Source organism: Podarcis filfolensis (assembly GCF_964270895.1).
Source record: "Podarcis filfolensis genome assembly, chromosome: 5".
Lineage (NCBI taxonomy): Eukaryota > Metazoa > Chordata > Lepidosauria > Squamata > Lacertidae > Podarcis > Podarcis filfolensis.
In genome coordinates this window covers 72525100-72549486 of record NC_139608.1, presented here as the reverse complement: position 1 = coordinate 72549486, position 24387 = coordinate 72525100, and the positions used below count along the sequence as shown (strand labels likewise).

Genomic DNA, 24387 nt, shown 5'->3' with positions numbered 1-24387 from the left:
AAGGCCAGACCTGTATCAGAGGGACGTGCCTAATTTTGTATTTTGTACAGAATCAAACTTACATCATTCAGTTTTGAAAATGCACGGTGCTTCTCAGCACCCACTTCAACTGCAGTTTTACAACTGCTGTAGCTTAGCTAAGGTTGACTGTTACTTCTCATCGTGATGTGTTAGCACAGAGGTTCCTAAACTTAGTTGGCCTACTGTACTGTCCCCTTTTCAGAAAAAAAAGTACTCAGTGCCCCCCTGGAAATCTACCTTCTCTAAGTGAGCAAACAGAAAAGATGCAGTGACAAATTTGTGTCAGCGGACTTGACCACTGATTGGTTTTAACTTGCACTTTGTGTCTTTATTTGGAAAATAAAGTAATCACTACGACTTTAACTCCACGTTACATCGGTAAGCGTCATTATACAACAGATGAAACATGTATGAACGGTTTTTCAAAATTTTCTTCTCTTCTCTTATTTCTTTATGCTTCCACTGCCTCCTTATTTTTATTCACTACCCCCCAATTTCACCAGAGGCTACTACTACCACCCACCAAATTGTTCCAGCACCTCCCAGGGGGCAGTATCACCCACTGTGGGAAACACTGTGTTAGCATTTATAGCAGAACAGGATCCGATCACAAGCTGGTGGCATTTCTAGGCATCTTGTGGTTTTTTGGAAGACGTACGTGCATCATGATCTAGAAGCATTGGATCTCAACCTGAAGCCTAATGCTGGAACAACACATGGTGGCTGATATGCGACTACTGCAACCTGTGTCCCCACTTCTATTCTTCTGCTCTCTTTTGTAACATTTAGTAAGCCAAAGCGGTGATGTGATCTTATCTCATTGCACGTTCCCCGCGCCCCCCCTTCACTGCCTGCCATTTAGGAGGGCAGGGAAATCTGCAATGGAATGTCCTTTGCTTCAATCCCTACCCCACGTCACTGCCAGACTCTAAGATCAGAAATAAGCTTAGCTTGGGGGGTGTGTGTATTATATTGAAAGAATTGTAGGGACATTTCCGAGGAAGAGACAAATTTAGAAAAGAAAATCACTCTAGTCCTAGTAACCGTTTCCTTCTCCTTTTTCACTGCTGGAGAGAAGTTCTCTTTTATGTTACTGTTAACGGAACTTTTTTTCCATTTCAAGAATGTGATGAACTTCTCCAGCCACAAGACCAACAAACCAGCCCACTCATTCGCTAACTCGCTACTAGGAAATGACAAAGGACTAAAACCCCAACAAATGAAAAAAGAATCAAATGAGGTGGAAGGAAATGTGCACACTTAATTATGAAGCCAGGAAAAAAGGGTGTGGAATATGTATTAGTAACAGAATAAAACAGTTGTTTAATGGCACAAGTTCCCATGATCCTTTGGGTCCCTTCCAGCTCCACAGTTCTAGGATTCTAGGTTGTCTGATCTCCCAGTCCTGAGACTTTAGCCTGGTCCTCACATTATTCTAAGCCATGGTTTGCGGTTAACCATGAGTTGTCTAATGGATGATCAACAAACCATAGCATGCTTCTCCAAATTATGTTTGTTTTCCATCTGTTCTTGCCTTTGTAGCTTGGCAAGCATCTGCAATAGAGTGGCCAAACAAACCATGGTTAAGGAAGGCTGCTTGTGTTCACACATAATGCCAAGCCATAGTTAAAAACTTAAAACAAACCAAGGTTTGTAAGCCATGGATTTGGTGGCAATAAACAAACCAGAGTTACACTAAGTCATGGTTTAAGAAGCAATTGTTCATTAAACCGTGGCTTAGCACGAACAAACTAGGTGATACTGGGTGATATCTAACTGTGTCTGTCTACCAGTGGAACAGACTTCTGCTTGCACAACAGGACTTCCCCTTTCTCCCTTCTGTAGTTCTTCATATCTCAGATCTGCTGCCCCTGTGGATCTTGCTGCCTGAGGCACTCACATCACCTTGCCACATGGGTGGCCTGGCCCTCTTTGGGGAAATTGAGCTCCAGAGTAGTCCACTTGAGGTCACAGTGTTACCCTTCAAGGGAGAGATTTGTTTCATTGTTTTTAGAAGAGTGGATCAGTTGTCACTTTCTGCTACTCCCATTTCCTTGCCCATTGCTTCCTCAAAGCTTCCGTTTCTTTTCCAGTTGTGCATGTAACTATTCTTGGCACTCTTCAATCAGAGAAGAGTCCCTCAGATTTGCACAAAACAAATTCTCAAAATTCTTCACCACATTTATGTGCCACATTTATGTGGCAAAAGGTGGTGGTGGTATTATTGTCCTAGTATATTCAAAAACATTCAAGAGGTGACTAAGAAAATTCCCAGAAAAGTTATCAGAACATTATTTCCTGAGAAATTGTGGCCCAGATCTATACTGTGTCTTGTCGTGTTTACTCACAACTGCTACTTCCTCATTCCAGATCTAGCTCCCATTACGTTTTTACTTGCGTACCTCTTAAATCAGCTATGATTTCTGCTTAATGGCTCTCCATTTTTATAGCTGCTGTGTCAATGTGCATCACCAATGTCCTGCTTGTCTACTGATATATCTTTAATGAAAATGCACCGGCAAGGGGTGCAGCTCTACAATTCTGTTTCTATGATTGATGCAATAACAGCACAATCGTAGTGGATTTATACCAGACTGTCCACACACCATTCCACTGTATTACTGTATTGGCCCGAATATAAGCTGCACCTGAACATAAGCTGCACCTTTAAAATTGGAGGGGGGGAGAAAAACAGAAAAAGGACCCGAATATAAGCTGCTCTATTCCTCACTGCTCCTGGCTGCATACTGGGGGTGGGCGGGGGGAGCTGCACTGCTGTGTTGCCGGCGGCCTTTCCCCTTCCTCGCTCTCTCACTTCCCGGCTTTGGGGGAGAGGATGGGGAATACACACAGGGTGGGTGCCCCTTTGCCACGCTCCTGCCGCTGTTTGCCCCACGCTCCTGGCTGTATACTGTACAGTCGTGAATATAAGCAGCACTTTAACTTTTCACGGTCAGAATTTGGGGGGAAAGTGAGGCTTATATCCAGGCCAATATGGTAGTTATGCTTCTCTAGTGTTACTGCATTATTACCATGTGGAGGTTTTACTCCTGCACTATAGTGCAATCAAAGTGGAGGGAAAACCATACCTGGAATACATGTGCTATGAAAAAATCACAAGATTTCAGAAGAAAGCTAAGGGACCTGCAATGAGCAGTAAGTCCGCCCTGAAACATTGACAGATACAAACAGTATAACAGTCTCAATACCATCATGAGCGCAAATTGTCACAAATGCTATGGGACGGTTTCCATTCATTTAAGTCAGGGCCAGCTCAAGAACTTTTACGACCGTAACTAAATGAGGCCAGGGCATCTCTGTGAAATCTGCAAGTGCATTCTGGGTCTCTCTTTGATGTCACTGAGGACTCTGGGCTGCTCTGCTGATTCATGTAGGGTTCATGTAGCACTACAGGTGTCCTTTTAAGTGTACTGCTCTCAAGCTGCTGCCTCTTAAGCCTGCATAGTGCCGGCCCTAATGTTGGTAGATGTCAATTGTACACAGCGAATCTGTTTGCACATTGATACTATTCTGTTTTGCACTTCGCTGCTGTACTTTATGCAATTAACCATATCAGTGCTATGCCTTTTGGAATGACATTCATTTTGGTCATTAATCAACCGCGAAAATGAACTGCAACTGCTTTATCAGAATCAGAACTAAATACCAGTACTTCTGGAAAACAGAGAGCATCTCTGAACTCACAGAACAAATATTTGCATTACCTATTTATATTAAAATATGCAGAAATTTCCTCAGCATCGAGCCAACTTATAAATTTTTATAACTTTTTCAAATTCTTCACATTTTTTAACACACAGCATTATTTCAGCTTTGTGCAGAGCTCAATAACAATCTTTCTGGCCTGGAAGGAAAAAAAGAAGAAGAACACACATTAGAATAAAGAATGCAGAATAAATAAAAAACAAAACAGTACAGATTGTACATCTACACATACAAAGACAACTTTCATGGTGAAGTCTGAGCAATTATAACAATACAATGTACCACATGTTGATTGAAAAGAATTTCTCTAGTTATTGAAGTCTTTCCTGGCCAAGTTTCACAAAACATAAATTAGAAAGGGGGGGGGATGACATTCTCCCAATCTGACTTCTGTGCAATGCCAGTCATGCACATTTTAAACACAGACGAATAATGCAGCCTTTCTTCTAGGAACTGTTAACAGCTGTAGAAACTATTATGGCCTGCTTAAAAAACATGTCTTAGTAGCCAACACCCTCCAGACACTTAGCAATCCTAAAGCTATTCCTCCCGGCTAAATGAGAAGTGCTGCTGGAACAACACAATGTTTGACTGATGATAGTTGCTGGGAAAACAACAACGAACAAACAACACAGACCTTTCAAACAGCCATTTGAGCCTTCAGATCCACTGCATAGTTAGGAAATGATCCACCAATTTTATAAAAACTTAAGTGGGCAGAAGGGGGGGGGGAGAGAAGAGACCGAACAAGAGAAAGGGGTGAGAGAAAAGAAACAAGGGCTGCAGCAGTCAGCGACATCACAAACTGAGGTCTTCTTCCAGGGATGAGAAAGCTGTGGACCTTCAGGTGTTATTGGAGACCAGCATCCCTGGCAAAGGGATGGGCAATGGTCAGGGATGATGAGATATGACTATTAGTTAGTTAGTTAGTTAGTTGGTTGGTTGGTTGGCTGGTTGGTTGGTTGGTTAGTTAGTTGGCTGGTTAATTAGTTATTGAATTTCTATGCCACCCCTCATCCAAGGATCACAGTGTGGTTTACAACACATTCTTTGTCCTTGCTGTATGCTAAGGAAAATCTAGATTCTTTCATCCACTGAGATTTGCTAGAAACATGTACCTTTCTATCATGAATTTTCCTGTTCCCCCCACCCCCTCAGCACAGGGTAGGATCAACCAAACTTCAGACAGAACTGCTGTCGTCCTACAATTGCTGCAAGCAATTGGATACCTGAATTACCAAAATGATTTCAGTTTGAGTTTTTCTTTTGTAAATGATAAATGAGCACTGAGAGTACTGGTAATTCTGGTGAATAAACCTTATATGTTGTGGTTTGGTATAAAAACAATTCTAAAGCACAGCTAACAGTGTGAGCCAGTTCTTTTAATAAAAAATAAATAAATAAAAATTAAAATTTGTGAACCGTTGCTAGAAGCTAGAAGCTTCTCCAGATAAGGCTTCTTTCCTATCTGGCCCAGTGAGAGAGAGATATATATACTGTATGTGTATATATATATGTCTGTGTGTGTATCTGTACATGTGGCCACATCCTGCTTCTGGCCTGACCTCAGCTTCTCCTTCATGGTCTGAGTCATGCCCACCAATATTTGAAAGGAAAGTAACCACACTCGTTTTAATATCAATTGAACTGCAGATTCATTGTTTGACACTGGGCAAGTCTGACAAACAAACCCCTTACATTTCCAAAAGAATTTTGAGCACCCTAATCTCAAAATACACATTGAGTAAAGACCAGATAGCACATGCAGACAATTGTGAAAGTGCGTGTTTTATTTCAGTCCCTCAACCAACCACAATGCTAGCAGTTCAAGGCAAGTGGATTTTCCTGACTGGACTGATAGCTTCATTTCTCCAAATACCACAGCACAACATTGCCAGCCCTTGGCATTGCTTGCTGCTCAGATTTGTTTTTCTTTTGTGGCTATAATCACATTGCTCTATATTTTGCTTCTTCTGCCAGCTTTTACGTACACTACCACAGAGCCTAGGACTTGCCGATCAGAAGGTCGGCGGTTCGAATCCCTGCGACAGGGTGAGCTCCCATTGTTCAGTCCCAGCTCCTGCCAACCTAGCAGTTCAAAAGCATGTCAAAGTGCAAGGAGATAAATAGGTACTGCTCTGGCAGGAAGGTAAATGGCGTTTCCGTGCGCTGCTCTGGTTCGCCAGAAGCGGCTTAGTCATGCTGACCACATGACCTGGAAGCTGTATGCTGGCTCCCTTGGCCAATAAAGCGAGAAGAGCGCCATAACCCCATAGTCGGCCACAACTGGACCTAATGGTCAGGGGTACCTTTACCTTTACATCTAAGCTGAAGAAAGTTTTGGTAAAAAAAATTTTGGGGGGTGAGGTGGAAACAGGGATGAAATGGCCATCCAACTTAGCCTTGGTAGTGACAGTGTCAATACGCCATATTATTGATCAGGAAAATTATTTTCCTGTGTCTGCACAGCGGTAGAGCGAGGGCAGGAAGCACCACCCTCTCTCTGACTTGGCTTTGTGATGGTGACCCCCCTACATAGTAAATAAGATCTGACTAGTCAGAGGTAGCCAACATGATGCCATCCTGATATTGTTGAACTCCAACTTCCATCAGCCCCAGCCAGCATGGCCAGCGGTCAGGGATGATGGGAGTTGTAGTCCAACAACATCTACAGGGCACCACGTTGACTATGCCTAGACTACCTGATGTCACAGAGCCAAATCAGAGTAAGAACAATACTTTTCACCATCATTCTAGCACAGCTAAAGACAGAGGAAAAAATAAAAGCTAAAAAGCCACTTAGATGAAGAAGGGGAAATTCTCTTTGAAACTTTTAAGCCACATCTCCAAAACTCCCCCTTTTGCATAAAAAATGTTTGCTTTAGAACAATTCAGCTCAGTCCTAACCCGCACACACCCACACAAAAACAGTGGTCTCAGCTACCACCTTGCTGGAAAATGTGTGACCGGTGTTCTTTGCCCAGGGATGGGCACATGGCTTTGCAGCACTATAAGAGACTATCTACATATGGATCCTTGAAGAAAAGTCAGGAAACAAAACAAACAAACAAACAAACAAACCTGCTCCAAACAGGAGCTGAGCCTGTGGCTCTGCCTTCAAGGCTGCAGAGTTTCCTACAGCAGAGCATTTCAGAAGTACCCTAAATTATCCACAGCTTGTTTGAGCTGCTAAGTTGCATGAAGGCACACAAGGATTTACCTGCCATCTAACTGCATCTTGCTTGGAGATGTTAATGTGCACTGAAGGTCCAGAAGGGGGAACCCCAAGCAGGCCAAGTTTGCAATGCAAGCCATGCACCCTAGATGCTGCAAATGTACTCCTACAATAGCAAAGTGCAAACTTACCTGTGTACAGTATTTAATCAAGGTACATTCATCAGGGATTCACGATGAGCTACATATCCCTGTAGAGCACACACTCAGTGACAAATTTGTGCATTCCTCTGTAATGTGTGCAGTTCCCCCCGTCCCGCAATACTCCCATTACACCAGGAAAACTCAGGAGGAAGTTACTCAGGAAGTCACTGGTCTGAAACAAACATTCAAATGGGTCTCTGAAAATCTCTGTCTCTTAGATTGGCAGAATCTCCTACCTAAGCTATTTATTTATTTTCTGTTAAACTTTTGGGTTTTCCACATTATTAGCCAATAATAGTAAGCTATGGTGTTTGTTTTTGAGTAATGGTAACAACCAAAACGGTTATTTCTGAAGTTGGCATTTGGTTTGTAGTCTATTATGGAGGTCACAACCAAAGACGTGATTCATAAACCTCAAGGAAACAATTCATCATGTTCCTAGTTATGAAGTGATATCACCGTTTCACATCTCCATAAGAACTGCAAAAGGAAGCCATTGTTTTCAGTCATTCGCTAGCAATTATTTCCAAAAGAAAGTGGCATTTACACAGGATGCCATTACAAGCGAAAAGAGAATTTGTTCACAACAATGGTAGTTCATCAAGATCTCTTTGTTCTAGGATAATAGGAGCTGAGAAGCTACAAAGCACTTCTTAAAGGTTGAGGTGAAAGAACTCCAGATGTTTTATTAGGGTAGATCCCAGTCATCTCCATATTGCCTGAAAGGTGCTTATAAAATATGCGCCTGTCTAATTTGATTCTCTTCAACTTATATTCAACTTTTTCAGCAACTACACATTCAGAAGTTTTTTGCAGTATTACCCTTGGATGACTGAACCACTTCGTGTGTTGAAACCCTTTCTGCTTCCATTGAAATTCCTGTTAAAACCCTCCCACCCTCGCTTTTGCTTAGAACTTAGAAGCAGATATGCAGATTCTGAAAGCATTGCCCTTGCTCTGACTTGGCTTTGCAATAACACCATGCAGTCAATCAAACTCGACAACATGATGATGTCACAAAGCCAAGTCAGAGTGAGAAAATTCTGGCACAGCCAAAGAGGTGAAAAAGGTATGTGTTGCATGATCAAATATTCCCATAAGGGTTTTTGTTGTTGCTGTTTTTAAAATTGAACATAGTACACTAGCATAATAGAGAGACGGCTATACTTTTTTCTGGTGGACTAGCTTTCCCCAGCAGGGAGTTTTTGACATGGGTGATTATTCATTAATGCTCCATTACTTCAAGTTACCAAATAAACAGGTACTTTATTTCCCCTTATTGCTCCCTCTCTTCTTCCCAAACTGTTGTATGCTATGCCCAACTAAAAAGAAAAAAAAGAAAACCAGCCCACAGCCTTTCCAGCTCATTGTGAGTCATCAGGTTTTCAATAAAGCCTGGCAGTCAATGATCTTCCATAAACTGGAATTCTAATCATAGTTTGTATGCTCTAGGACTTCCCCAGATCTGAAAAGTTTAAGAATATGTTTAATCCAACCAGCATGGGAAATGTACAGAATCCTGCATTTAAAATGAAAAAAATCACATTTAAGGGAAGCTAAGGGCAGAACTGCCATTTTATAAGATGAACACAGAGTTCCGGTTTCTGTATTTCTCTTGCAGCACTAATGCAGGAATTGTGAGGTGAGATTTCCAGCAGAGAAGGGGTGCTGGGAATGAGTCTTGGGAGAGTGAGTCTAGGACTAATTAAACATGCTAGTTCTTCCCTGCTCTACCACTTTTTTTAAAAAAAACCTGCCCACCTACCTGCAAGTCAGCCTCTGGGACTGTGAAAACCAACGTTGGAAAGGATTTTCATGAGTTATTCAATACACAAAGGAAGAATGAAGCACCCCCCCCCCCATCTTCCAATTTTCTCCTTCAAAAGTTGCCCTACCCAAGTATTCACATTACCTTGGCAAATGCAGGTTTGGGACCATGTGTTATCCAGGTAGCATATTGTCCTATTGAAGCTTACTGAAAGCTTGAAGCCTACGGGTGATTTTAATTATCTTTTGAATGTTTTATATATCTGTTTTTAACTGATTTATGTTGATTCTTTTGTAAACCACTTATTGTTGTTGTTGTTTAGTCATTTAGTTGTGTCCGACTCTTTGTGACCCCATGGACCAGAGCACACCAGGCACTCCTGTCTTTCACTACCTCCCGCAGTTTGGTCAAACTCATGTTGCTAGCTTCAAGAACACTGTCCAACCATCTCGTCCTCTGTCGTCCCCTTCTCCTTGTGCCCTCAATCTTTTCCAACATCAGGGTCTTTTCCAGGGAGTCTTCTCTTCTCATGAGGTGGCCAAAATATTGGAGCCTAAGCTTCAGGATCTGTCCTTCCAGTGAGCACTCAAAACCACTTATTACAATCAAGCAAAAGATGGATGATATAGATAGATAGATAGATAGATAGATAGATAGATAGATGATAGATAGATAGATAGATAGATAGATAGATAGATAGATAGTTGATAGATAGATTTGAAAATAATGGAGTCTTTGTGCTACATACAGGTCAAGAAAGAGTGAATGTGGTCAAGAAAAATTCAAGTGCAACCTGTGTTCATCTGTAGCACAAAAGGCTTGGACATAGAGACTTCAGGATTATAGCAGACCTGCCAAAGAAAAGTTTGGTGAGAGGAATGGAAATTAACTGGTTTATGTTGATTTTTTTGTAAACCACTTATTACAATCAAACAAAAGGTAGATGATAGATAGATGATAGATAGATAGATAGATAGATAGATAGATAGATAGATAGAGGTGTGTCCCCATTTAAGAGAGCAACACCCAGCAACCTTTATTTTTGCATGTGTACCCTGAGCTGTCTTTATGACTGACATTTAGGATAACCATTATTTTGATAGAACTACAGCCGTGGGCACCACCATGAGCCTTCACACTTACTCTGGGGAATGTCAGCTTGTCACCACCACACTTGCTACTTAAGTATCTCGCTGTTTGGCAGGCCTTGCAGTTACCAACCATCCCTCTGAAAAGCAGGCAGTGATGCGCTCACTTCTGAGCTGATGATGACAAGCCGACAATGTCCAGAGCAACTGGCCTTTTCTTTCTGTGGAATTCCTTATTGCTTCCTTGGATATCTTTATTTCTTCAGCCCCGCATGAAGATGTGTAGAGATTATTGGGGCAACAGAACAGGGATGTGAAACCTGTAGTTCGCCAGACACTGAGTTGGGGTTGGGGTGCTAAGGTCCCCCAGGCTTGTAACAGGAACTAATCTTTTTAGCAGAACACTTAACATGTATACAATGCATTTCCAAGCACGGTTGACAAGAAACTCCATGTACTGAGGCAGTATATCTTTGAATCATAGATGGTGGGGCAAAAGAGAGTTTTGGTGGTTGCTCCTGGGTATCCTGGGGGCATCTGGGGGCGCTTCCAGACTATCTCTGTTTGGGGGTGGGATTCAAATATATGCCAACAAATTCAGGTTGTGAAATTAAAACTTGATTTGGTTCTCTTGTGCAACAAACCTAACCTGCCCCACGGTCAGATTTCTGACAATAAGGAAAGGGCTTATTGTGGAATAATATTTGCTTGATGCAACATTGTATGACCTCCCCCAAAACAAATCACAATGAATGCTTAGTCAATAGCCAACACTGTCTAATCTTTCCCACCAACTTTATACAAATGAACCAGGATGAATGCTCAGTAAAGAGGTTGCCTGGAAATGACCCGCCTGACAATTGGTGGAGACTGAAGACTGGAGACTGGACTCAAGAGACTCACCACCAGGAAGACACTTCTTCTGTTCTTAGTATTTCACATACATTTTTAATCTCATCCCTCTGAAACAGTCCTCCATAATTACTTGCTGAGTATCCATACAGAAGGCTGAGAACTAAGGAAATAGTGACTTTCCAGGAAGTGGTTTGTGATATTCGCTTGCATCTTAAATAAGTTAAGCAAAGGAAGCTCACAGAAGGAAAATTGCCTGTACCCTCCTTCCCCATGCACCTCTCATGAACTCCATCCTGTATTGTTCAGGACTCTCCCCACACCTTAGCTTCCATAGAAGCCTTCCAAGGGCGCAAGTGGGTGCAGGAGGAGACACGAGACTCTCCTTCTGTAAACTGATGTTGTTGGATGGACTGAATGCTGAATTAACATAGCACAGAATCCAGGCCAGTGTTTCCCAAACTTGGGTCTCCAGCTGTTTTTGGACAACAACTTCCATCATCCCAAGCTAGCAGGACTAGTGGTCAGGGATGAAGGGAATTGTAGTTCAAAAACAGATGGAGACCCAAGTATGGGAAACATTGATCTAGACATCTAGACCTTCAGCCAGAGGGTGTCCACCTCACGCTCTTATGGCACCATCCTAACAATGTCTATTCAGAAGTAAGTCCTATTGGATTCAATGGGGCTTACTACAAGTTAAGTGAGGTTACGTTTGCAACTTTAGCTATTACACCACTAGCTTTCTAAAAGCACACCTATTGGCAAAATTCCTCTCAGCTTTGAATTATCATGAGACATAATTAAGGGAGAGGGCACAATGAGACATTATTGTAAGAAAGGGACAACACTAAGCGTCAGCTTATTTGGTTTCAATTGACTAGCTATCTAGCACACTTTCAAATTAATATCCAGCTTTGTTAATAGAAAGGTTTCCCCACTTCCTGTCCACTGACTTTTAAGATCCCAATAAAGCTAGAACAGCAAACATTTCCTCCTACTCAGTTTTTAGATTTCCAAAATGTACACATATTTTTTCATTTAACACTATATCCCAAAGGGACTTGGTGTATGGTGAAAGCTTTAGTTACCACCATGTTTTTTTGGCAGCCCAAATAAGGATCTGGTCCAACTCCGCCTTCTACCTTGGGAATGGAAAAAAGAAAAGTCTACAGGTGTGTGATAATAACTCAGTAAAAATGCAGTGCTCTAGCACAGATGCATCTATTCACTTTTCTTTGTTTCTAATATCCGGTTCGAAGGGAAATTGTCTTTTTTGAAAATTCATATTATTGACTGTTGGCCATGCTTGTGGAGGCTGATGGGAATCCAACTCATATTGTAGAAGAATTTCTGTACACATTAAGTGGCTGGACAGCAGCATTGCAAAATTAGGAGAAAAGTGAATTATGAAGGATGGCTGTGTTTTGGTTTACATCTTCTTGCAGAAAATGTGGCTTAGTTAAGTTTGTTTTTAAATGTTTGCTCATCTCCACCCAGAGGAAGCCCTACTGAGTTCAGTGGGTCTGGCACCCATGTTACTGTGTATAGGATTGCAGCGTTGATTTTCATATAAATCCTCAAAACAGTCTTGATATTCCCTGGTTTCCCTTGAAGAGTTACTTATTTTTAATTCTTAATTTGCTAAGTTACGTGTAATATTTGCACAAAAGAAACCACTCTGCTGGTAGTACTCAAAGTATTTCTAAAAGAACCAGCACTCCATTTCTAAAGCAAGAAAGAAATAACTGTAGGCTTACTCACATTTCTAAATTGATTGATTTGGGATGGTTCTTCAGTTCCTGTCTGAGGTAGACTTTTTGGATATGTTATTTCGTTCCCTCAAGGATAATGCAGAATTTGAAGATGGACAGCCCTCCTTATCTAGGGGTCGCTCTTGAGTTGAAGATGAAGGGAAGATGTTCAGCCACTAGCCTGGCTTTATGGCTAAGTCCTAATAGCTCTGCCCCACCTCAAAGCTGCCTTAAGGGTGATGCTCTGTTTGATTGTATTTCCGTGGCAACAACTGATGCTCCACTGTGTCATCATTGAGAGTCATCTGATTGGTCAGATTAGCTTTTATGACTCTAGGCTATGTCATGCAGCTGAAGGTCTGAAATAAAGTCCAGTAGTGGTGTCAGTTATCAGCCCAGCAATAGCAAAAGAAGATTGTGTTTTGCAGTGGGGAATCAAGCAAAAACCAGATCGAAATCACCTATCCAGAACAACAGAGCCTTCAGCTTCATGCAGAACTTCCATCAGGGAGTAAAAAAAGATGACTTTCCCAAGGCAGGGTATTCCACAACCTAGGCACAGGCAACAGAGAAATTCCTGCTACATGATCCTGACATCTGGTGGGAGGACATGTAGCAGGGCCTCCTCAAATGACCTAAACAATTGCGCAGGGTCACGAGAAGAATAGCTTCTCTTCTTTATAGTGTTCCAAAATATGCAATCAGTTGGTCAAGAGACTAGTAGCCCTCACTGAACAACTGCAGGAGTGCCACAGAGGCATGCATGGGAAATCTCAGTCCTAGGGGCCCAAATGTGGCCCTCTCTACCTGTTTCTGGGTATTCTTCCCAGGTCACAACTCCTCTTGAGCCAACACTGCTCACCAGCCCTGAGCCACACCATCGCTGAGTGCTTTGCCTGGCTTGAAGGAGTCCTTGAACTCTGCCAATACTTCATGCTCGCTGGGAGGATAGAGAGGGATATGTGAGTGTGAAGGAACTAGCTTACCAGACAAAGGTAAGATTCACATTTATTGCTCTGTCCACTTTTGCCTCTGCGCCCCCACCACCACCACCACTGCCATGTTTCTGATTACTTTTTGTAAATATTTAAGTGGGTCTATATATTAAGTAAACACACCAGGTATCTGTTTTGTTTTTAAAGGGTGAAGCATTTATAACTGATATGTGCTGCTAATTAAGGGCTTATTTTATTCTCCCTATAAATTTAAAGCACTTTTATACAACTTGTATAATTATACAATGTCAGTGTCCGTCTCCCACCAGAATCCATTTTTGGCAGTTTAATTTTGAATGTGTCCAAGAACCTTGAACCTTGCTTGCTCACCCTCCCCATCAAAATCTCTCTCCTCCCACCCCCCGATCAATTATTGCTGTTTTAATTTTAATCCAGGAAAGCTTTTCAATTATTAGAGGTGGACATGATTATCTCACAGGGCTTTTGAAACTAAAGGCAAAGAGTCCAAGATCTCCTGATCACGATGCTCTCCTGTGATTCTCTGTGTCAGCTCACTTTTCTGCTCAGGTTGCCAGAGCAGTACGTATTGCGAATGGTTTTAATATAGCCAACTCATTGTGACTTCAGTTTAAAATCCTCAATGAATGAAGAGGATAACAAAGTGTGGATTGCATGCTTGTGATATGCGGGAAGTACTGTATGTCACAAGTAAGATAATAACATGCATGTGTGGGAGTTTCCAAGTTGACTGAGTTATCTTTGAAGTTGTGGTATATCTCCCAGATATACTCTTTTAATTTACAGATATCGCACCAAGGATACATTCAGCCCTCACAAAATCTCCACACTATGCATTCTTCTATGATTAACTGACTCTGTATTTGATTTCTCCCCTACTTCCCTCTTCTCTGTTATTTATTGACAGAGCGGCCAAACAAACCACAGAAAAAATACTCTTGTTTCTAGACTCAATCTAGTAGTGCCAATGGGAGCTCTATTTAAAAGTCTGATTTCCACATTTGGAGGGGTGGGGGGGAGCTGGTTTTCATCAGGATAGCAGCGCACAGGAAGCGGGGTTAACCCTTCGCTTCCCAGCTGCCATCCCAACAAAAACCATCACCCCCCCACAAAACACATGTGACAATTAGGCTTAGGGGGAACTCCTCTAAACATTATTGTTGTGTAAGGCTGGGGAGCGGAGGGAGCATAGAAAAACTGGCAGAAATAATGACCTAGATAAAGGGTCTGGGAACCAAACATTATGAATAACAGTTGAGGGAATTGGTTATGTTGAGCCTGGTAAAGAGGAGATTGAGTAGAGATATGATAGCCATCTTCAAATATCATGGAGGGTAGAGCAAGCTTGTTTTCTCCTGCTCTGGGGGGTAAGACCTGAAACAGTGGATTCATGTTACAAAGAGATTCTGACTAAACATCAGGAAGAACTTTCTGATGGTAAGGGCTGTTTGACAGTGGAACGGTCTCTCTCAGGAGGTGCTGGGCTCTCCTTCCTTGGAGGTTTTTAAGCAGAGGTTGGATGGCCATTTGTCATGTTTGATCTGGCTGAGATTTGTGCATTACAGGGCGTTGGATTAGATGACCCTCACGATCCCTTCCAACTCTACAATTCTATGATTCGATGTGTGATCTGTGGACCCGAAGGTAGAGGCTCTTCATTAATTCAAAGATGAATTGAGGGAATGAAAGAATTAGGATAACATCTGTACCATTTAAAGCACATAGCTTCCCCAGAATAATGGAAACTGTAGTTTGCCCCAGAGCTACAATTCCCAGCCCTCTTAACAAAATATGGTTCCCAGAATTCTTTGCGGGGGAGCCATGTACTTTGAATATATGGAGGTGAAAGATGTTAAATTACTCAAAAGCAAGAAAGAGTCTGTTGACACAGAGTGGGCTGCTATAGGTGAAAGATGGGGTGGGAACTGTTGCTAAAGCCATTGGTTATTTAATCTATATGAATGTTTTGTTTGTTTTTACCTAGGAATTTTGTTAAATTGGAAATATTAATTTTGTTGCTGTGGTTTTGCTTGTTTACCTTATGGCAACATTGTTAAGTTGTTTTTTGGACCTGTTTGTTTGATTTTGTAATTTTTGCATATTGTTTTTGTTTATTTTTATTACTTAGTTCCTCACTCTGGTACTGAAAACATTCAATGAAGAGTGGGCTATAAATACTGTGAATAAATAAATAAATATATGATGTGGATGTTATATAAAAGACTGGCTGGGCTTAGAGGGAGAAATAAGGAAGTTGTTGGATGACACAATATTTGAATCTGCAGGAAGGGCAGAGAGTGCTGGCAAAGAAGAAAACTGTGAGTATATTAGTTTTGATATGCAGCTTGGAGTCTCAGAAACTTAATTATCTCCTCAAATAAACTAATGCAAAGTTTGCTATATACAGCATTTCTCTGTCAAGCATTAAATTGAACCGGCAAGTTTTCAGTATTTTAATATTTACAACCTGATCCCAACCATTTTTACATTTATTTCAGCTGAGCATATTGCAGCCTTAATGGTCCACTCACTGCAGCAGCAGTCCTGTAGATCTGCACTGATTCTTACTTCTCAGGTAAATACTAGGCATATTAGTTTAACGTCAATGGCAACAGGTGAAACGAAGGACCTGAAGTCAGTTGTGCTCACTGTAAAAATGATCTGTTCTTGCTAACCTAGCTGAAGAGAGTGATGCATTTCACTGGACTTAGGCTAAACTACACAAGTGCGGAAAACAAAATATTTGTGTCATGAAAATTCAGTGTTGTTAATACATAGAAACCTATACCTTAAGCAAAAGTCGTGAGAGGTAGAATCATAATACTACTCTTCTATATTGGAAAGACACAGTACCAATTTTAATTTTAAATGGTTCATTTTTCATTATTAAATGTTGTTTTTAAATACATATGTTCTTTCTGACTTGATGTGTGCGTCCTTTATGAAAGAAATATCCTAGAGTGTGGTGAGAGGGGCAAGCTCTGGAACTGTCTACCAGAAATCTGCCCCACATCCTTCAAAACAAGGCTGTGTACACCTTTAAAACACATTCTTTCCCTCAAAGAATCCTGGGCACTGTAGTTCACCCTTCACAGAGTTACAATTCCCAGCAACCCTTAGCAAACTACAGTACCCAGAATTCTTTGAGGAGGACATGGTGTGTCAGCAACCAGAACGTGTAAACATTCCTAAATAGAAGTTTCCTGGGTGACCGTTTTTTTCCAGGAGCCCAAAGACGCCTGCGGCCCAAGCCAGAAGGTTATGCCGTTTACCAGCCGCTGACGGAGGCGGCCTGTCACCCCGAAGGAAAACACTCTTCAGACACGCGGCCCCACCTGCCTCATGGGAATTGTAGTCTCTCCGCGAGAAAGGAAAGGAGAAGGCCGGCAAGTTTTGCCCCATTAAAACTCTCCGTCCCCTTCAGCTTTCCTTTAAAAAAAAAAAAAACAGGGATCCCCGTGTAGGTGCGTTTCAAGCAAAAGAAAAAAAGAAACTCCGCAGGGAGAAACGGTCGAGGAAGAGAACTACACTCCCCATAATGCCTAGCGGGACCAAAGGGGGGAAAGGGAAGCGGGAGGCGGAAAGCGGACGAGGCGGCGCGTGCGCAAAGCCTCGCACCATCCGCTGTGGGGAGGCGGCGGCGGAGGCGGCGGCGGCACGATGCCCCGCGACAACATGGCCTCCCTGATCCAGCGGGTGGCCCGGCAGGCCCGCCTCACGTTCCGCCCGCCGGGCGGTAACAACAATAGCGGCGGCGGCGACGGGAGCGGGCCTCGCTTCGCGGAGAACCTGCACCGCCTGCAGCAGCTGCTGAACGAGGTCCGGGCCGAGGACCTGCGCCTGTCCCCGCGGGGCCCGTCGGCGGTGCCGGGCCTGGCGCAGCCTCCCGTGAGCTACATGCACATCTGCGAGACGGAGAGCTTCAGCATGGGCGTCTTCGTGCTGCGCGCCGGCGCCTGCATCCCTCTGCACGACCACCCGGGCATGGACGGGCTGCTCAAGGTGCTCTACGGCACGCTGCGCATCGCCTGCTTCGACGCCCCCGACGGCGGAGCCGGGGGAGCCGGGGCGGGAAGCGCCACCTCCGCGGGGGCGTCGTCGTCGGGGCAGCCCCCTCCTGCTCGCTCCCGCCGGCGCGCCCTGCTCCGCTCGCACCAGCTCTACACGCCCGCCTCGGCGCCGTGCCTGCTGTCGCCGCACACCGACAACCTGCACCAGATCGACGCCGTGGGCGGGCCCGCCGCCTTCCTCGACATCCTCGCGCCGCCCTACGACCCGGAGCACGGGCGGGACTGCCACTACTTCCGCCTGCTGGACGGGCAGAGCCTGCCTCCGCCCGCCGCCGACCCTCCGGGGCTGCCCAAGGAGGTGTGGCTGCTCGAGACGGCCCAGGCGGCGGATTTCTGGTGCGGCGGAGAGCCCTACCCGGGGCCCCAGGTGTCCCCTTGAAGGACCATCCCCGGACCCGCCATGCTCCTGGCCTGAGCTGCCCGCCATCCGGTTTAGACGGAGGGAAGATGCGAGCCCTTTTCTCGTCCCCAAGGCCCGCCGGGAAGGGAGTGCCCAGCTCGCCCCAGGCCCCTCGACACTCTAGCTTCCGGAGGTGCTGATGGCTGCGGTTGGAGAGAGCAAAGCCATAGGAAGAGCCCTGTCCATTCCCTGGCCAGAGGCTCCCCCCCCCTTCTGAACTTGCAGCTTGCTTCCTTCCTACTGCTGCACCACACAAAATGCCCTACTTCCACGAGGGCATTTATTGGGAGGTGTCTTGATTTGTTTTAGGGAGATAAGTCAGCATCTGCTGCTACTTCTGGTTCAGTTATTTCAGAGAGCATGAAGAACTCAACTCCACTGGCTTAAGGTGGAGGGGCAGATCTGCAGGCGACATTAAATGAAGAGTTAAGGAAGGAAAACAGGTCCCGCACCTACTCCAAACCCGCATTTCAAATGGTACACATAGAAGTAGGGTATTTTTTAAGGGTGGATGTTGCCCTCCCCACCTGCAGGCAAATTCCCAGTAGCACAACAGCCAACTCCTACTTGGCATACAAACTGAGAACACTTAAGGTGGGCACTGCCTCTTTTCTGGCCAAGAACGTGGCCTGGGCTGCTTTGTTGTGTGTGTGTCTCAGCTGCTTGGAGCGGAGAAGGGAACCATCATCCACTCAGGACACATACTGTATTCCACAGCTCTTCCTGCAAGGAAGCTACTACAAAATCCGGAGCCTTCCTCTCCATTCTGTGCGCGCAAAGCAGTCAGGTGCCATTGTATTTATTCCTACCAGTTGCTGTGAAGATATGGAAGAATAGGTTTGGTTAAAAACAACAACAACTACACTACTTGGCTTAATTTAGAAATAAACTTTGGGCTGCAAACCCCCCTCTTTTTTTCCTTTTGCTACAGCTGAAAAAAAATTAAGGCAATAAGAATTCTTCCCTGAAGCTTGCTAGTTAACTTTCCCTATGAATGGTCCAGTACTTTTCAGTTCCCATGTCAATTCAGACTGATGAGGATGTTGTCCTGCTCCTTCTCTCCTGGGTGGATTTGGGAGAAAAAAATGTGCTGAAAAGCCAAGAATGATACTAAATTGGCTGGAGCAGAGAGCAGTTCGGTATATAACTGAAATTCAGGTTGCGTCCTGTGCAAGGATGCTGCCAGGTTAGAGATTATCCTGTGAGGGAGAAATATTGTATTAAGAAACATGATTTTTAGATATTAAAAACTGAGAATTCCTGATTATCTGTTGTGCAATTCTTTAACATAAGGTGACACTTTTTTTCCTAGTGAATTTTGCTGGAAGATTCATTCCTATGTATCTGGAAGGATAGCATTATGTAACGGAACAACAGATGGTGTTTTTCGCAATTGGTGGTAATAGTCTTAGTTTCTGGCACATGTCTTGTATAGAATAGAATGGGGGGGGGGGTGAGTTGCAGGCAGCTTCTGGCTTGACCACTCTGCTTTTATGGAAAAAATTACGATCTATACCTGTGGATAGACATGTAGTGAAGTAATATACTTGCCCCATTTAATATTTCTAGAGTTATTTTACAGAACTTTTATTAAAAGAAGAGGAAGCAGGTGTTGTGGCTTTTCCTCCCCATAGCATGAGTGTCATTACAGGGCGGGAGGGGGCTTCTTTTCTGGATGCATACTGTCTGTACTTCTGGAAAACTATATAATCCTGTTGAACTTAATATCAGTTGTCCAACAAGATCTAGGTTATACTGGTATCTTGGCTATCAGTCTATTTCAGTGATTCCCCATAAGCTAATGACTGAGGACCCCCCATTTTTCAACCGCCAAGCCATGACCCCTTTTGAAAAATTTGATAACTCTGTGGTAGTTACCTCCGCAAAGCAATTTTTTGAACAAAATGTGGAGTAGCTCCTATTAAGACTAGCGCTGAGCGATATCTGGCTTTCAGTGTTGTGATATATCAGCAGCTAAACATCACAATATTCCAATATATCACAATGTCTGAAAATGGAGATCAGATGTGGGGATGAGGGAAAGAGCAGTCACAGTCATGGTTGAGTGGGACGGGGTGGGGATGGGGGGTACATCAGTCTGCCTTCAGTGGGGCAGCCTGCGGTGGTAGCTAGCCAAAATGCACAAGATACATGTCTACTGTGGCGGTGCTCCTTTCCTGCTGAGAAAAGCTGCTCTGCCTCAGTGCCAGGGGAAGGTAGTGCCACAGTGCATTGATGTGAGGGTGATCAGCTGCCCTTTTCTTCAGTCAGTGTGAGGGAAGGCAGCTCAGATCAGCATTGTGTGATTTCAGTGGTGCCTTGCAATCAGCTGCCCTGTTCTCCCTTGCGTGAGGAGTAATATATTGCTGTGTATTGCTGAGTCAAAATCATTATTGTGATGTGATTTCGAAACCGATTTAGGCCAATATATTGAACATTTCACAGCGCTAAAACAGAGCATAAAATTTGTGATATTACCATGCAAAAATGACAAAAAATTATTGGTGAACCACTGGTCTATTTGGTTCATTAAGTTCCATTCAACCTCTGTGCAACTCTTTTCATGTTTGGATAATTTGTTTCAATGTACAAGGTGGTAGTAGTTTGGGGGTTTTCAAGGTCAAGGTGTGTATTACACAAGGATTTCAAGTATAATTTACTAATGCTTATGAGTTTTGATCATAACCTCCACAAAGATCATAAGAGAAAGTGCAGTATCAAATATCTTAGAAGCAACCCTTCATTGAGGGTGGATTTCCTATTCTTAGGGCAATCTCCAAACTCCTGCCTTGATATCAGTATCACCTTTGTGGTGCTTTTCCTCCATCCATTGTGATCAGGTGTTAAATTTTTTGAAACAGTGGTGGTCTTTAATGTTGCAGCATAGGGAGCAGCTAAGCTAACTCTGGCCACGTTAAACCAAGGCTGATTTGTCCCATGGTATACTGAGAGAGGAGGAGGTGCAAAAGTGAGTATTGCTGAAATAATGATGTGCTGGGATGGATGGGAGTTGGAATCTAATCTAGCAGCATCTGGAGGGTGGCCTAAAGAATTTGCCTTGTGACTGAGCTGCTACTCATCCATAGTGTTCTGCCCCTGTATGCCGATTTTTCCTGTCTGACTGTAGTCCCTTTTGAGCTTCACTGAAAACTGCTCTGGAGGGTCCCCTGACCCCTAGAAGCAGCGGGGGTGAAGTGGGGCAATAGAAACCCCCTGGGCTAATACTTGTATAGACAGAAGAGGATCTCTCTCTATAAAATCGGCAGCGATGCCATGGTTTGTACCTTAGGAGGATTTCTATAGTTCATAGACAAGTACAGGTTGGCAAATTACTGCTACTACTGGAAAAAGCTGCTGCTGTGTTAAACCAGTGTTGTTACTATTAAAAACTCCATTCTTAAGTTGGCCTAACTTTTACATTAACCAGGAAAGTGGACACCACACGTTACCAGCTAAGTTTGAGTAAATGTGTTTCATAACAAATGGATTTAACACACATGAAACAGGAAAGCATGTGACGGTTTCTTCCTCCTGCCTGTGGAATCCAAAGTTTTCGCAAGCCAGGTTAGAGGTTTTCAAAAGAAACTTTGAAGGCGTAATCCACAAGCCACACAACCTGTAGAGCTGTTTAAATAGTAAGCCATACACAATCTATGACAGCAGGTGTGGACTGTTTTGAATGTGGCCCTGCTTTAAAAAAGTCTCCCTGCAAGAAGGCTATGCAAACCCTTTTTCTGCCTTTCTTTCCCATTCCCCTTGGTTCAGCTAGCCCCTCCCCCCTGCTTCTTATCCCTTATACACTGAGTAGATTGCTGTGGTCTGTGGTGGAATCTCTCCTGCAACTGCCAAAGATCATAGAAGCCCCCTCCACAGTAACTCAGAGCAGGACTTTTAGTGTGTCTTCCCCTGTTCTGTGGAATAGCATTCCTGCCTAGATGCAACAGGTGCCCACTATGTACTTTGTGGAAACAACTGAAGACATATTGCCTCCTTCCCTTTCCTGTGACCAGCTAAACGTTCCCTACAGTTGCTAATGTTTATCGTGCCCTGTTCTTTCCCTTTATCTTAGTCCCCTTTATCTTTCTTTTTGCTCTAAGCGCTCTTGATTAAATGACCAAAAGGTTGGCTCACACATACATACATACATACATAGGAATCACACAACTGCAGGATCAAGTGAAGACTTGCACTTGCAAAGGAGCCATCATAGAGCCAAGACCACAGAGAGAGCTTCCATATCTCTGCACCTTGCCTCAAAGGCAGGGCTTTTCAATGGGGTCAGCTCATGTATTTGGGGGCCAGCCATCAAGTGTCGAAGAAGTCAAGTGATATAAATGCCATGTGTTGACCATTCTCATATCACTGTGCGTTTTGCAAAGTTCCTACGATTTCATTGCCGATAAAGCAAAAACACAGTAATAGGACTCAGGGATGGCACCAAAACTCTGAAATTCCCATGTTCAACCAGCGTACTAATAGCCACTGGCCCTTCTCCCTCTGGCTTGGCCAAAGTTAGTGCTTTTTCTTTACACCACATTTGGGATCCTCCCCCTGAGTGCTCTCCCTGGGCCCATCTCCCCTTCAACTGCGGAGGAGCAGCAGAACCAGGGGGTTTCAAGAAGTTGCAATGTCTCCTTGCAGTTGACTGACAACCCCAACCCGATGCTGGCCTAATGCCCCACATACAGAAGATATGTGTGGGCAGACAGCCAAATAAAAAGGTTAGCACGAAACTAATGTCTGTGGATTTATTTCCAAGACGCAGAATGGGTCACAGAGTTATCAGGCGTTTCCACAATGACAAGATTCTTTACAGAGGGATCTGGCAAAAAGGCATTTAAGCCCGTGACCTATTTAAAGTGCCATTTTCCTGTGAAGCATGATGCTCTTTAAGCGCTCTCATTGCAAAGCTGCAAACACCTTTCCTTGCCCATCAAAGCAGCTTTCTCCTAGTGGGCCATGCTTGGTCGGTGCGGTATTTATTTCCTGAGCTTGCTTAAATTAGCATGCCTCAAATCATGGAACAGTAATGAGTCAAAAATGCATTAACATTTCTATTTATTGCTTTGTGGGGAAGTCCTCAGTGCTCAAGTGCTACTCGGCTCGAGGATTTGGTTTACACATACTCCTTTACAAAAAGGACAAGGAAGCTTTGCACATGTTGCCATTTCATGCACTTCCGGAACCTCAGGTCGAATTTTGCACGAGTCAGGAAAGACCTGTTGTGCACACCTAACCTGCAAGATCTGAAATGAACACCCAACTTTCATAGGCTGCGATCCAAAGAACAACATGAGCTTTCACAAAGTGCTTCCAGTGGACCAAATCGTTTTTCTTTGAATGGACTTGTGCCAAACCTGCTACTTCAAAACATTCTCAAGTGACCTAGAAGGCTGCATTCTTCTGTGTATTTACTTGAGAGTGAGAGCCATTGAAATCAGTGGGACCTACTTTCAAGCACAGGGATTCCTGTTCTGTAGTCCTAGCCCCTGGAAGCAAGACCCATTGAATTCAGTGTGACATACTTCTGAGGACACGTGGTTAGGTTTGCACTACAGCCTGACTGCACTCAATAGGGCTTACTTCTGAGTAAACATGCATAGGAATGGCTTCCATATCTACCGTACCTCCAGGCTCACTAAATTAAGTTTCATGGTTCTTTAGATCCAGGCCATACTGTGTGGGGTATCAATACTATTTCAAGCCATGTGGATGTTTCTACCAAATACCTTTGCTGCAAGCAAGTGAAATTGCTAGGAGGGACACACAGCTGAAAGTGTCAAAGTGCAATGACACAAACTTGGCTGTGGCTCTATTCAGTCTCACAATTTCAAAACAATGCCCTTTCTATCATCATCATCATCACCACCACCACCCCTGGTGAAAACTTGCTAGGGGGAACAAGTGTAAAAGAATTGCACAGGCATTGGGAGATTCTTCTATTTGCATATAGTGACTGCACTTACCTGTAAGGCCCACTGGATACAATGAGTAGACATATACAGAATCAGGCCTGCACTTTTCCCACTGAGGCTGATGGGACAAAATGCATCACTTTGGCTGGGTAGTACATTAGGTCTGCTTGATAGGAGTTGAAGGGAGCAGATTTGAAAATATTAGACACTGATTTAAAAGGATCACCCTTGCTTGTAGAAGCAGCTCTAATTCAAGACTATCCCATCATTTTGTTTTTTGATCTAGTGACGGTATAGCAGGACAAGACAGAAAAATGAAGGAATACCTTGCCCCATGAAGCAGTTGGCCACCCTCCCTCACTGTTTACTTTCACTGGGTTTTAAACATATTTTTCTTCCAGCAGGTTTTCTACACAATGTTTTCATGATGCTTTAACCGCT

General features: G+C 43.7%; 1 protein-coding gene and 1 long non-coding RNA gene across 3 annotated transcripts; one reads left to right on the top strand and one right to left on the bottom strand.

Moving 5' to 3' along the window:
• Positions 1–323: 323 nt before the first annotated feature.
• LOC310762888 lies at positions 324–15632 on the bottom strand. 2 transcript variants are annotated; one of them, XR_014548284.1, is made up of 3 exons: positions 12598–15632; positions 3747–3886; positions 324–1575 (listed from the first exon to the last, which is right to left on the bottom strand). It is a non-coding gene; the product is annotated as an uncharacterized lncRNA (long non-coding RNA). The 2 variants fall into 2 exon arrangements; XR_014548285.1 differs by lacking the exon at positions 324–1575 and adding an exon at positions 2160–2250.
• A 366-nt stretch (positions 15633–15998) lies between these two features.
• ADO (2-aminoethanethiol dioxygenase) lies at positions 15999–19298 on the top strand. Its single transcript, XM_083614529.1, has one exon. It carries the CDS (start codon positions 17222–17224, stop codon positions 18008–18010), a length of 789 nt encoding a protein of 262 aa, XP_083470655.1. The 5' UTR covers positions 15999–17221; the 3' UTR covers positions 18011–19298.
• The last annotated feature ends 5089 nt before the right edge of the window (positions 19299–24387 follow it).